This window comes from Poecilia mexicana, unplaced genomic scaffold, assembly GCF_051168715.1.
Source record: "Poecilia mexicana isolate PSO_F unplaced genomic scaffold, ASM5116871v1 scaffold_2, whole genome shotgun sequence".
Taxonomy (NCBI): Eukaryota; Metazoa; Chordata; class Actinopteri; order Cyprinodontiformes; family Poeciliidae; genus Poecilia; species Poecilia mexicana.
This window is the reverse complement of record NW_028263371.1, coordinates 44454657-44468028: the sequence shown is the minus strand read 5'-3', so window position 1 is coordinate 44468028 and position 13372 is coordinate 44454657. Positions and strand designations below refer to the sequence as shown.

General features: G+C 42.1%; 1 protein-coding gene across 2 annotated transcripts in view; it reads left to right on the top strand.

The window, feature by feature from the left end:
- The window catches only part of myo10l3 (myosin X, like 3), a 67243-nt gene that overhangs the window by 42800 nt on the left and 11071 nt on the right, over positions 1-13372 (top strand). The window contains exons 19-25 of one of the 2 annotated variants that reach the window (XM_014997353.2): positions 1484-1564; positions 2896-3020; positions 3638-3752; positions 6703-6809; positions 10634-11026; positions 11106-11136; positions 11232-12059. In XM_014997353.2, the coding sequence (XP_014852839.2) occupies positions 1484-1564; positions 2896-3020; positions 3638-3752; positions 6703-6809; positions 10634-11026; positions 11106-11136; positions 11232-12059 (1680 nt within the window). Of the gene's footprint in view, positions 1-1483; positions 1565-2895; positions 3021-3637; positions 3753-6702; positions 6810-10633; positions 11027-11105; positions 11137-11228; positions 12060-13372 lie in introns of both variants that reach the window. The other variant, XM_014997344.2, reaches the window with a different exon arrangement.

Here is a 13372-nt window from a genome sequence, read left to right as displayed (position 1 = left end):
TCAAAAATGACAAAATGCAATGTTTATTGCTTGTTTCATCACTGATGACTGCATGATGTTTTTATGAGGCAAAGCACTTTGAACTGCCTTGTCGCTGAAATGTGCAATACAAATAAACTCAACTTGACTTGACCAGAATACCCTAACCACAACAATCTTTGTTGTGGAAGTTGTTGCTGAGTTAAAAAAGACTCAAAGTTACTTCCACTGGGGTGTTTAAACACAAAGTCATAGCATGCCCACATAAGAAATTAAAAACAAAGTTGTAAATACTATGTGAGCATTTCAGTTTATTCTGGCTGCTGCATTTCACTCAACAACCATTCCATACTTCTGTAGATTTTTTATTTTTTTTTTACTTTTGAATGATTCATTTTTCAAGAATATGTTCCCATTTTGGCAATGTTTCTTTGAAATGACTTTTTCAGATATTGCCGTGCATAGTTCATTCGGCAAAAGGAGAAGATTATCCTTTCAAAAAAGCTTTTTGTAAAACTTAGTTGATGGATATAAAAAAGGAGGCAAATGCTGTTTCACAATATAGGCTAGAACACATGTTTTTAATCCTGTAATGTAGGACTTTTACAGAAAAATTTAACTTAGTTCAAATTTTTCCTGGCATGTCAAGACATGAAATGGGCCAGAAATCTCTGAGGGTCACATCTCTTCTTTAGTATTGTACAATAAGGAGAAGTAAAACACACAGAGGGGGGAGGAGAAGGGTATCTGTTTAGTATCAACCGAGGATGATGGATGATGAATTGGAGGGAAAACTGGAGCTGCGAGCTGTTGATGCGTGGAGGAGGGGATGCTGCAGAGGGCTCCGTTTGAACACGTCCTAACTACAGCGAGCAAGCGAGGATTTGGCAGGTCGCCCTGACATACAGGTCCAAAAATCCAAGGGATTAGGGTTGACGGCTGGGCAGAGAGGGGCCAACCAGTGGCCAGTCACACTCAGCTGCTGGAGACCCAGTGTCTGCCGTGCTGAGAAAAGTCTGGGTGGTTCGAGGCTCCTCGGAGTGTGTATTTGTCCATGTGTCTCACATAAAAAAGTAAATTTAGGTATACATAAGTGAAATAAAAATGCTTTTATCTTTTTTATTTGTTGCATATACGATGTCCTTCATATTAAAATAGCAGGAACAAGGAAACAGGTTGGAGGAAACAGAGATGCAAAAGACTGAGACTTCGAGGGACACATATTTACTGGTTTTCAAGAAGCTGTCAGTGCTTCTTTTAAAACTGACTTGCATGAAGGCAGTACAGTCAAGGTTTTACTGTACTTTTAATTTGAATTAATTGGTAAAAGAGTTTAATAACTCCCAGGTGATTTGTAACTAAAATTGTGTGTAGAATGTAGAAAAAGAAGAAAAATGTCAACTTTACCCTGAGTTTTTTTTTTTTTTTTTTTTTGACCTCAAAGTACAAGTTATATTAGAAAAAATGTTTTGTTCTTTATTGTCTTTGCGCTGATGTCTTTCAGGACTCTCTCCATTCCCTGATGGCCACCTTGAGTGCCTCTAATCCTTTTTTTGTACGCTGCATCAAACCAAACATGGACAAGGTAAGTCATGCAAATTTCATTGGACAGGAAAAAAAAAAACGTTTGAATCTCTGCCAGGTCTCGTCAAGGTCGCATGTGAAGTTAAACCTCCTTGGTGCTATTCATAGCTCCCCCTGCACCCAGAGCTCATATTTGTGCTTCAGCCTCTGTGCTCTGACGGCTCCAACCACAAATAAGATTTTCTTACTCAAAAGTTACTGTTTAGCTGTAGCTATTCGCTACTAACATACGACTTCTTCTTTGGTGCAAAAACACACTTCTCCCACTGTATCTTTTTATCCAGAAGTCAGAGGTGACATCTGTAGTTGATGTTCTGCTGATTGGCCTGCATATCTTTCTTCTCTTCCTGTTTCGTCTCGTCCTTTTTTTCAGTGCCCACCTCTCTGCTCTCTGACACACACCTCCTTCTCATTGTCCCTGCCTCGTGTTGCCTTATCTTGCTCTGGGTGGTCAAGATGAAGCAGGCAGTTAATTTGTTAATCCTGCCCTGTGACAGAATGACAAGCATGCAAATTTATGTAGACCCACAAATGGAAAGTGCGCGTTTGTGTGATTTACATGCCAGGAAGAAAGAAAAAAAAGCCGTCGCATCGGCTCGTTTTTCATGCTTTCAAATCAACGTGACGTTCTTCTTTCAGCTCCCTCAATCCTCTGCAGAGAAGTTGAGAAATCAAAGGGCCACAACGAGGAACTAATGATGCAAATTTCCACGCTGACAAGCGTCAGTCTGTAATTAAACTGACATGTAGAAGAATTGCTGTGATCCTGTGTGGGCCCTCTGTGTGACAAATGGCCTTCATGTGGACCCAAGTGATCTGCCGGCCTCCAAAGAGAGGCGGCAGATATGGCAGATCCTCGGCGATAAGCATGCCTGAGGATTATTGGTAACAACGCTGTTGAGGATTCCAGGAAGAAAAAAAAAAGGCCCCCCAGGCTGCCAAGGTCTTGCCTAACAGAGCTCAGATTTCCCATCTGACGGTGTTTGTGTTTCCTTTCAGTAACCCGACTGTTAATGTTAAATGATAGAGCTCTCTGTGGTCATTTACTTTCTAGTTCAAGTTAAGCTTGACTCGCCAGAGAGGTTGTTTGAGTGGGTGTTGCCTGCAGTGTTTGGCTGTGTCATAACTTTCTTTAGCTGCACTCAGAGATGAAGGTTATATTTAAAAGATGACATGTCTGGATGCTTAAACACCAGCTGTGCATTTGCTTTGCACCACGTTTTCTATTAAAATGACATCCTAAAACAGAGTTACTGCTGCTTCCATCACTGGACATGAATTAGAAAAAGAAAAAAAAAAAAGTCGTTCTTCTTGCTTGTTTGTCTCTGGCAGAAGGCTAATCGGTTCGACCCGGATGTTGTGTTGAACCAGCTGCGATATTCTGGAATGCTGGAAACTGTAAAGATTCGAAAGGCTGGATTCCCCGTCCGCAGAACATTTAAAGACTTTTTCAGCAGGTAGGAAAACCAGAAGTAAGCCCTACTCAGACTGTGCAGCTGTATTTACTTTGTTATAGAAATGAAACAAATAACACAAATGTAAATGTATAAGATTTGCTAAAAACTTTGGCTGCTTTAACCGCAACCCCCATTTTTTTTTGTTGTTAAAAAAACTTGTCAGGTGGGTTTGAGATAAAACAGTATTTGTACTTTATGCCAGCTGAAGAATCTGTGATGATGTTGGCCTGTCGCTGACAGAAAGTCCTTTTACTGAGACTAAATTATATTTGTGCTTTCAAATACAATTTAGACACCATAGTATAAAAATGTATCTAGCTATCAAAGTCAGAATAATTATTTTTGCTTTATCCTTAGGATAAGGCTGTAATTTAATTGGGATCTTAAATGTAAGGCATCTTTTTTTATTAGAAAGAATTACTTCTGTTTAACCCTAGAAAGTTTCCATCAAATTTTGTTTAAAATGTATCTAATTTTTTACTACACTGGGTCACTTTGTCATTATTTTTACTTGCTTTGACCTCATTGCGTAGTCATACCAGTCAAAAAGGAGATAGATTTTATTTTACAATACAGGCAGACAGAAATATTTTCTTCATGTTTTTGTGTTTTCACAGGTACAAAATGATCCACAAAAACAAAACCGTCTCGGCGGAAGAGAAGTCTTGCTGTTTGGAAGTACTCACCCTTCATGATAACACCAAGAAAGAGTGGCAGCTGGGGAAGACAAAGGTGCAGCTCACATACACACACTTATAAAAACATGCCTGGACTTGTTGGTTTTTTCCTCATGTTTTTTTGTCAGTTTGGAGTGACTTGTCGTAGATTCATGCCCTGGGCACTTCGAGTAGCCACAAACAACACCGCAGTTCAATGTTTCAAATTATTTTCTCTTTTGCCAAGAAAGAAAATATCAACTTTCTAGGTTTTTGGTTTCTCAAATATGGATGGGAAAGTTTAACCAGATAGGCTCAGGGAGACGTTAAAAAGTCAGTTTATGTTTTTCTTTAAGACCACAGAAGGCCACAAAATACTATTTGGTTAGCAACTCACTTGACAAACACCTTGTTAGAGAGCTTTTTTATACACCGAGTGCATAAACAAGCCACGTTTTGCCAAAAAAAAAAGAAAAAATGAAGAATGTTTGAGAAAATCTGCAAACCTTTGAGACCAAGCTGAGCCTTCTGTCACCCCTAAACTGTTAATGGCCACCACAGTCTCTTTGACTCATGTCCCAAAGATTTGTCTGAGTCTTGTTGACAACTTCCTCCTCCTGAAAGGAAAATCCTGAGTCGGTAACTGTAACTCAGACAAGGACTTACTGTAATCACGAGACAATCCTGTAGGAGCTGCGGTGTTTTCCCCTTGACACACTCACCGAGCTGTGCATTAAACAAGCAACTGTCCGTGTGAGTAACATCGAGGCAGACTTACAGTCACGGCATGCTTCGTGCCCTTGTTTTTGAAGAGTTTTAATAGCTCTGCGTTGCAGTCTGAAGCTCACTCGACTCTATTTCAAAGAAAGATCGACTTTAACTAACTCGTTTCAGTCTGGCTGCGCAAAGCCAAGAGAAGCTATGAAGAAAACAGCTTTTATGGAGTTCTTTTGAAATCAGCTAAACCCGCATCTGACCCCTGGTTCCTTCCTGCCCTCAGTTGTGGTTCCTGCGTGGCTGAGACTTTTCAGATTTGCAGTTTCCCTTTTGGACACTTTTCTTGTAATATCCCATTTGGCTAGCACGCCGTGAACAGTGTCAGCCTGCACACATGGCAGGCCAAAACGCATGGTGAGACATGAAAAATGATGCGGGCCATATGTATGGCTCGCTTTGAATGCATAACTGGTGCATGACAGCGAATGTGCAGATGCCAGTGTAAATTAAATGTGCCACACAGTCACCCAGACGAGGTGGATGAACCCTCAGCTAGCTTTGCCTCGCTAAGGTATTACTCTTTCCAAACACAACCTTCAGTGTGTTTTATTAGGATGTATTGTCATAAACCAGGGGTCTGCAACCTTTGGCTCCAGAGCCGCAATTGGCTCTCTGGACCGTCCAAGATGACTCTTACTAACTTTGGCTAAAAGTTGTAAAGAACCAGACAGCTGTGGTTTCTAAATTTAAATATAACAAACTCAAGTTTTTCTTTAACAGGTCTTGTGACATTTCTGGCTCTAATTATGTTTTATTTGACAGGCCTGAGAGTAAAAAATGGGTCTTCAGGTTGTAAAGGTTGCAGAGCCTTGTCATAGACTAACACCAAGTAGTACATAACTGTAAACTGGACAACTAATACTTCACAGAAACACATGATAAGTCGGATTGAGCTAAATAATAGTTAATCCTGGAAGAAACCTGTGAGAGGCTGCAAAAGCCTTGAAACTGGGGCGGAGCTTCACCTTCGAGTTGGGGAATGATAGGTACAGTCAGACCTACTGCAGAAGGGTTAGTAATTTTAACTACAAGACATTTTTTCTGAGGAAAAGGCTTAAAACTACGTATATCTTCCTTACATTTTATGTCTCATTGTGATACATTGAAGTTTTTTGTTGTGAAAAATGTGAAAGAGCTCAAGAGAGCTCAATGCTTTTGCAAGTCACTGTATGAGACAACATTGCTCAGTTCATGAGCGAGTGTTTCTGGTGACAGTGTGTTATTCCTGGTTTCTGGGTAATGTTGTGTGGGTTGTGGGAACGAGGCTCAGGTTCTACGTTTCCTTCTGGTGGAACCAGCTGTGTGTAATTATGTACGCACTGATTGTGTCCAGGGGGAAGCTGTGTGCCCTGAATTAGGAGACCAGGGTTGATATTTGCTGGCTCGCGCATGTGTTTGAGAGCCATTTGTTTTACAGACGGGGGAAGGATGTGGACGAAGGGGAAGCTTCCTCCTCTCACAGACTTTCACAGAGTTTGGGCAGAGCTGCAGCTGTGAGATCCTTTGATAAGTGGAACATCTGGGAAACAAAACACACAAACACTTGAATGTCTCCACCCGCGAACGGAAACTCTTCTTCTGGGGAATAAAGTGGCCACATAAGCTCTGTTTTAGCTCAGACAAAAGTTACAGGGTTTCCAGTCTCTTACAACAAAAGTGAAAATGTTGGGGGGAAAAAAAAAAAGTTTCCAGGAGTGAGGGAAGGGTTAACTCAAACTCTTTCTCCTTCCCTCATGAGACCAAGAAGAGGTGTGGCTTTCCATCTGGACAGCAGCCACCATCCCTCCCCCCTCATATCCCTTCATCCCTCCCTCTCCCCGCCTCTTCCCTCCCCCGTTGTCTGTGCCTTTCTGCCTGCATACGTCAGTCTAGCTACCAAGGCAGCGGTAGCAGCAGAAGAGGAAAGCTCAGGAAGGACGCCCCGAACACAATGAGGCTCTGCAGCAGCAGAAACGCTGCAGTCAGTCAGTCAGTTTTCCTGCCTGTTCTGCTCTGCAGTCAGGAAGACCAGCTTGCATGGTAGCTACAGCTGCACCACAGCTTCCTCCTGCAGTGACCAACAGAAAACAGGGGCCCGTCACATCTCTGTGGGCCCCCGTCCCTTTCTCTCTTTTTATTTTTTATTTATTTTTTTTAATATTTACAAGCTTACCAAGCGTAGGAACTAACCCATCCTCTTTGTCATCCCTCCCGCCCCGTCCCGCCTCTCTGTCATCCCCACGTCGGCCGTGGCGCTGCTCGTCCTGCAGGTGTTCTTGAAGGAGGCGCTGGAGCAGAGGCTGGAGAAGGAGAGGGAAGAGGTGCGGCGCAGGGCTGGCATGGTGATCCGCGCCCACATCCTCAGCTATGTGGCAAGGTGAGTGATTGGACGGACGGAGGGTGGGGGGGTTGAATTGCTGAGTGGCAGCGGCAGTTGTCAGTGTTTGTTTTGTGGTGGAGGTATGCAGCTTATGTGTTAGTGTGTGAGTGTGTGTGTACACACATGGGGGAGGTGGAGGGTGGATTAGGTGCTTTCATGCATGGCTTTGGCAGAGTTATCTCTTCCCTGTATGATGTATATGCGTGCTATGTGGACTTGCTGAGCAGTACATGGCCCAGTTAGTGGACAGCCAGTCATTGTTGCAGAACATCTGGGTTTTTTTTTTTCTCTCAAGAGCCTTCATTTGGGATCTTTTAAGTTACAATTAAATTATAAAGTTAGAGGGAATGAAGCTGTAAGAGCCTGGTGACGTAACATGGTTGTTGGTGTTCTTTATTCTATTAGCATAAACCACAGATAACCACTTAATTTTACATAATGGAGCACACAATGTTTAGCTTTACTGTCCCAGGGAGCAAAAAGAGATAAACTGATTTGACGTGCTTCTTATTTAGAATAATCACATAATCATACTTGCTAAACTGCATCCTGGAGCTAAGCGTTTTGTTGATAATAAAATTTTTAAAAAGTTGTTGCCTATAAACATTGCCCTGCAAAAGTATTCATAACACTGCAACTCATCCTGATCACAACATACAGAGTGTCCTGGCATGGTGGTGGCAACATTATGCTGTGGGGCTGCTTTGGTTCACAGAGGCCGGTCAGACTTGATAGGAAGATGGAAATCCCAAAGTAAACCTGATAGAGGCTGGAAAAGGCTTGGGACAGTCGGCAGAACAATTAAAAATATGGAGCAACATCTGCAGTGGAACGGCTTAATTCTTGCTGTGCTAGAGTGACCCAGTCAAAGTCCAGACTCAACTCCAAACGAGAATCTGGGAGAAGAAATGAAAATACACTCTTGGTCTCCATTCAACTTTGTTGAGCTATTTGTCAAAGAATGGATAAAAGGGCCAAAACTTCTGCATAAATGCACAGTCACATCACAATAACCATAAATAAATATTTCATCCAATATGTGTTTGGATGAAATATTTGGTACCCTATAATATTTCAAGTTCCAGTTATGAAAAGTCTGCATGTGAATGAAATATTTGGCTTGTTGGATGGACTTTCTATGGTCTTGTTCACCACGATAGATGTGTTTTTCAGTGGGAGTATGATGATTAATATCAGCTTAGTAATATTCAACAATAGTATCACAATTATATGTTTTCTTCATTTTGTGCAGCCCTGGAGTTTTGGGATTTAATTTAATTTAATTTATTTGGTTAAGATGGTGCACATTAAACAACATCACCATAATTTATGGCAGAATCACCATTCAGGAATTAGCACAGTAGCTAAATTATATCCTCTGTTCAAGACAAATAAGGGAAAAAATACCTCACATATATACAGTTATATTAAAAAAAGTAAAAAAAAAATTAAGTAACATACATCAACAAAAGAAAACATTTACACAACTAGCTAATAGACAAACAGTATAAAGACAAGCATAAGCAGTGGAAGACATTATGAATGGATACATAAGTGGCTTGCTTTCAACTGATGCTTGGGTTTCTTTTTAAAAGTTATGCACCCATTTATGTAGTTTTCTCTGGTAAAAATGGGTGTGACTGACAACCTGACCTACTTTCTGATTTATTATCTGATCACTTTGGACAAAGAAGTACTATAACCTAACACTATACAGCAATGTGAATTTATTCACCCGCTAGTATGCATGCACTATACAGAAGTGACATGTATATTTCATATACTTAATGTATCATGAAACACTTTTTGCACTTTTTGTATACCCAGAGAACTTTCATTTTTCAGTACGTTAACCTCCATGGTGAAAGAGGAAAAGTGTGATGACAGCTTAAATGCTATAAAACCTCTTAATTCTTCAAGGAACTCTCGGATTTCTTTAGCTCACATCATCGTATTTACAAATTCCTCTAGTCTTTAGAATTTTATAATGGATTTCAACGTGGTGAAAATCAAAGGGGCGCTGAAATGTTTCTCGAGCAGAAACTGAAAAGAATCTGACCAAAACTTGACTAATTGCATAGCCCGCCTCTCTTCTCTTCTCAATGCCTGTTAAACATCTGCACATGCAGACGCCCCTCAGGCATTTAATCTAACTGTTCTCCACCTGCATGCAGACATATATAAGGTTACATACAGTACTGCGAAAAGCTCTGCTGGGAGAGTATAATGGGGCTGATGACAGCATTCAGGTTATGGGTTTCCTTCCCCTCTGATTCGTTCTTACCGAAGCCAGAGCCTCGGGAAGTTCCCTAAAGGCACAAGTACAGGCTTTGTGTTATTACACGTAACATTATATCAGTACAGAGGCCATCCTGACACCAGAGGAAGCACACGCTGTGACAAATGTGGACGACAGGTCAGACCGGGGGGTCACAGAGTCGGAGCAGAGTTTCGTGTGTGGTCCCCAGAAAGTTATGTGCTGTTTGGACGTGTCCATGTTTATATGCATCTAATGCATGTGCTGTGTGTGGGTGTTGGGGCTGAGTCACAATGCTAAACACAACGGCCCACAGAGGATTGGCATAGCCGTACAGGCCTTTTTCTTTCCAGGGTGTTTATTTAAACAGAGAAGCAGAAATAAAGATGCACCAGTCAGAATTGTGTGTGTTTTTGTACAGCTTTGACCTGCCGAAACAGATTTTTTTTTTTTGTCCTAAAAGCTGTTCCTTTTAAAACAGGAAGAACAACAAAACAGGAAGTTTCAAAAACAGCCTTTAAGCTATTTATACACTAGCCGTCCTTCTGTGGGTGGTCGTTAATTAGTTGTAATAGGAGCGGAGGCGACGTCATGCACATGTAAGTGCCGTTGCTGTAAAAACGGGAAACAAAATTATTAGCATCTTTAGCACGTTATGATAGCATTTAGTTTTACTTGGAGGTTTGAGCTCCTTGAACAAAGACTTCAGACTTGACTTAGACACGCAGTCGGGGAATTGAGTTATTAACGACGTCATTGTCAAGACGAACTAAAAAGGCCTTTTTTTGACACATTCAGTAGATTTATATTTCAAATCAGATAAATGTCACACTTTATGATGTTCCAGAAAAATACAAATCAGCACAGTTTATGTACATGCTTCAAAAAGTAAACAACAAAAAAAAAAAGGTACATGCTTATGCATAAAATTAAGGGCGAATGGTATCAGAATTGAACACTGCTTACATAAATTATTAGCAGACTAGTTGAGAAAGTGTTTGCTTAGGTCGATAGAGACTTGAGACTTGAAGAGCACTTGTCTCCTTGAAACTTGACTTGGACTTGTCCGTCAGATGTGACTTAGCTTAACTCTGACATTTTCAAAAGGCTGCCAGTGCTTTCAAGTCCAGGGTGTTTCAAAGCAGGCAAAGACTGAAATCTTGTCAAACTTAAACAGAGTTACTTTCAGGTACTCCATCCAGCATTTGTGTTTGCTGAAAGTATTGCTCTTTTGTAGATAAACAGAATAACAGAAATGTATTAATTCAATTAAAAAATGCTAAATCAAATGTTGTTTTAACTCATATTATTCAAGGTTCTTCAAGAAGTTGAAATGAAATATCTCCATAGAACTTGTGTATTTCTTATAATGTCACCGTTAGACCCATTAAAAATACATAACATGGAGGGTTTTTTATCAGCAACAACTTCCACACTGAAGACTGTGAAAGTTGACCACTGATTCTGTTCAAAAACCAATTTCTTGGTAAATATGAAACAAAGACGTTTGAGGTCAACATCAATTCTTTTTGACTTCTTTTTTTTTTTATATATTTGTTTACAGGAAACAATACAAGAGGGTCCTGTACAGCGTCGTTACCATCCAGAAGAACTACCGTGCTCACTTTTGGAGACGCGCCTTCGTGCGCCTGCGCTTGGCTGCCGTCATCCTGCAGAAACACCGCAGGGGACAACTCGCTCGGTCCGTCTGCCACAAACTTAGGGAGGAAAAGCGGAGGCGGGAGGAAGAGGAGAAGAAAAGGAGGGAAGAGGAAGAGGAGAGGAGGCGTTTAGAGGACGAGAGGGAAAGGATGGAGGAGGAGGAGAGACGGAAAGAAGAGGAGAGACTTAAGGAGGAAGAGGAGGGCAAAAGGAGGGCAGAGGAGGAGGAGGAGCAGAGACTGATGAAGGAGAAAGAAGAACAGCAGAAATTGGCAGCTAAAGGGGATACAACAAGGTAGAATGTAGTTTTTGTGTTTGTTGTGTAACTTTCTTTACTTTATACTCTAATTATAAAATCAATATTCTATCTGTAGGAACTCCCTTGTGAATGGTGCTTGCCCTAAGGTAACTCAATTTCATCTTCCGCTTCTAAAATAATAACTCAAACATGATGTGTGAACAGATGGTTGAATTTTCTGAACCGTTCTGGTCAACAGCAGGATCTCACCCAGACTCCGTCCTACAACCACACCTCTGAGGAGGAGAGTCGCCAGATGGAGGAGATCCTGCGTCTCGAGCGGGAGATCGAGCGTCTGCAGAAGCAGCAGGAGGATGGCGTGTCGCTCCTCGGGGACGTTTCCCGCGAGGAGCTGCGTCAGATGAGGGACGCTGAGATCTACAGGCTGGAGAAGGAGGCGTCTCGCGTGGCAACGGAGTTCCTGGAGCTGCTGGACTTCGGAGGGCTAGAGCCATCGCTCTCGAGCGAGGAAAATCTCCACGAAGTGAACGAATCGGCAGCTCCTTTGGCTGAGGAGGAAGTGGACGAGGGTTTCCCCGCGGAGGACGAATGTGTTCCTTTGCCGGACTTTCCTCCCCCAGCTGCGGTTCCTCTTGATACAGACGTGTTTCAGAGTATTCCTCCTCCTCCCCCTGCCTTTGCAGAAGGAGTCACGGTGTCCTCATCCTCAGGTCCTCACTCTGGACCAGAAAAACTCCCCCCTGCCACCACTAATGGACTTAATCATACCCCCATTGTTACAGACTCCCAAACCCGTCCCCCTCCTCCTTCTCCTCTTATAGTGACTAATGGAGAAAGGCAGCCATGCCAGACAACTACCAGGACTTTGGATTTTGTGCCTTTGAATGATGTGCCATCGCAGTCAAACCTGCCAGACGCAGAGTCAGACTACGATCAGGAGGAGTTTGAGGAGGCCCATGGGAGCTCAGGTGCAAGCATCAACGATGGCCATATCACAGACGAGGAGGTGTTACGAGAATCCTCCTGCACACAAAACAGCCTGGATTCTTTCAGAGGCAGCTCAGACTCCGTAAGTTCAGCTTCTGCTGAATATTTATCTATCAAACCTTTCTTGCCTCATTGAAACCCCACACCTCTGTGTATTTAATTTTATGTGATAGACCAACAACCAGGAGTAGGATTGTTGTCCATCTGAAAGTTGAACCTCTGCCTCAGTCTTTTGTAGCCTCTCAACTAGGACTGGACAATAAATCAGTAACAATATATATAGTGATAGGCAGGTGACCAATATCAATAAATGACACGTTCTTTATAATGCTGAATAATTTCACTGAACTCTGATCCAACATTCTGGTGGATGTAGACAGAGGAAAGGCTTAAGCTACTCTAACAGCCAGCTTAAAACATATCAACTAATTCACTCACTCTTTGGTTACCTATAGCAACAACCTGTTGAGTAGCATACGGCTACCTAGCAACAAGCTGTTGAGTAACTTGTACAGCAGCAGTTTCAGGGTTGTCCACTGTGCCTCATAACTGCTTAAAAATAATAAAACAAAAACAGTAAAACAGTGGCATGGAGTGGAGTGGAAGAAGAAAAGGGGTACAACAGCTTGAGGGGAAATGGTGGATAAAATGGTCACTTTGTTAGCTTGGCCGTATTTTAGGTATTTAAAGCAAAAAAAAAAACTAATCAATAATTATCGGTATCGACTGATATGAAACCCTTATACTGTGATACATTTCATTAAATCGTCCAGCGACACTCTGAATAGGTTTGCTCTGTCTTTCACTCCATCCATCCTCCCATCAACTTTCACCAGCTTCATAATTCTGGCACTACCAGGTGGCCTTCTGGGAATGCTGTGTTCAGGGCGATATGCAGTGTAGGTTCCCCCCCCCCCACCCCCCCCCCCCATGTAGGCTAAAAGTTTCAGCTCTGGTTTCCTCAGACGAGGCGACCTCGTTCTTCATGTTTGCTGTGTTTCCTCCATGACTTGTGGCAAACTTTAAACAGGACTTCTTGTGGTTGTCTTCCTCCTTCACCTGAAGGCTAGATTTGTGCTGTGCAACTAAAAGTTGTCCTAGCATGAAATTCTCCCACCTCAACCATGGAAGCTCCTCCGGACTGACCATCGGCCTATTGGATGCTTCTCTTTGCCTGACATTTTTTGGACATGTGTCATGTGGTCTCCATTTTGAGATGTGTTTTTGATCAGGGTTATGTGAGCTGTTCAAAGGTTGGGATATTAGGTAATAATCAAACCCTGCTTTTAGCTTCTTTACAGCTTTAGCTCTGATGTGCCTGATGTGTTCCTTGGTCTTCATGTGGTTTTGTTCTCTAATGTTCAACAAACCTCTGAGGCCTTCACAGAACAGCTG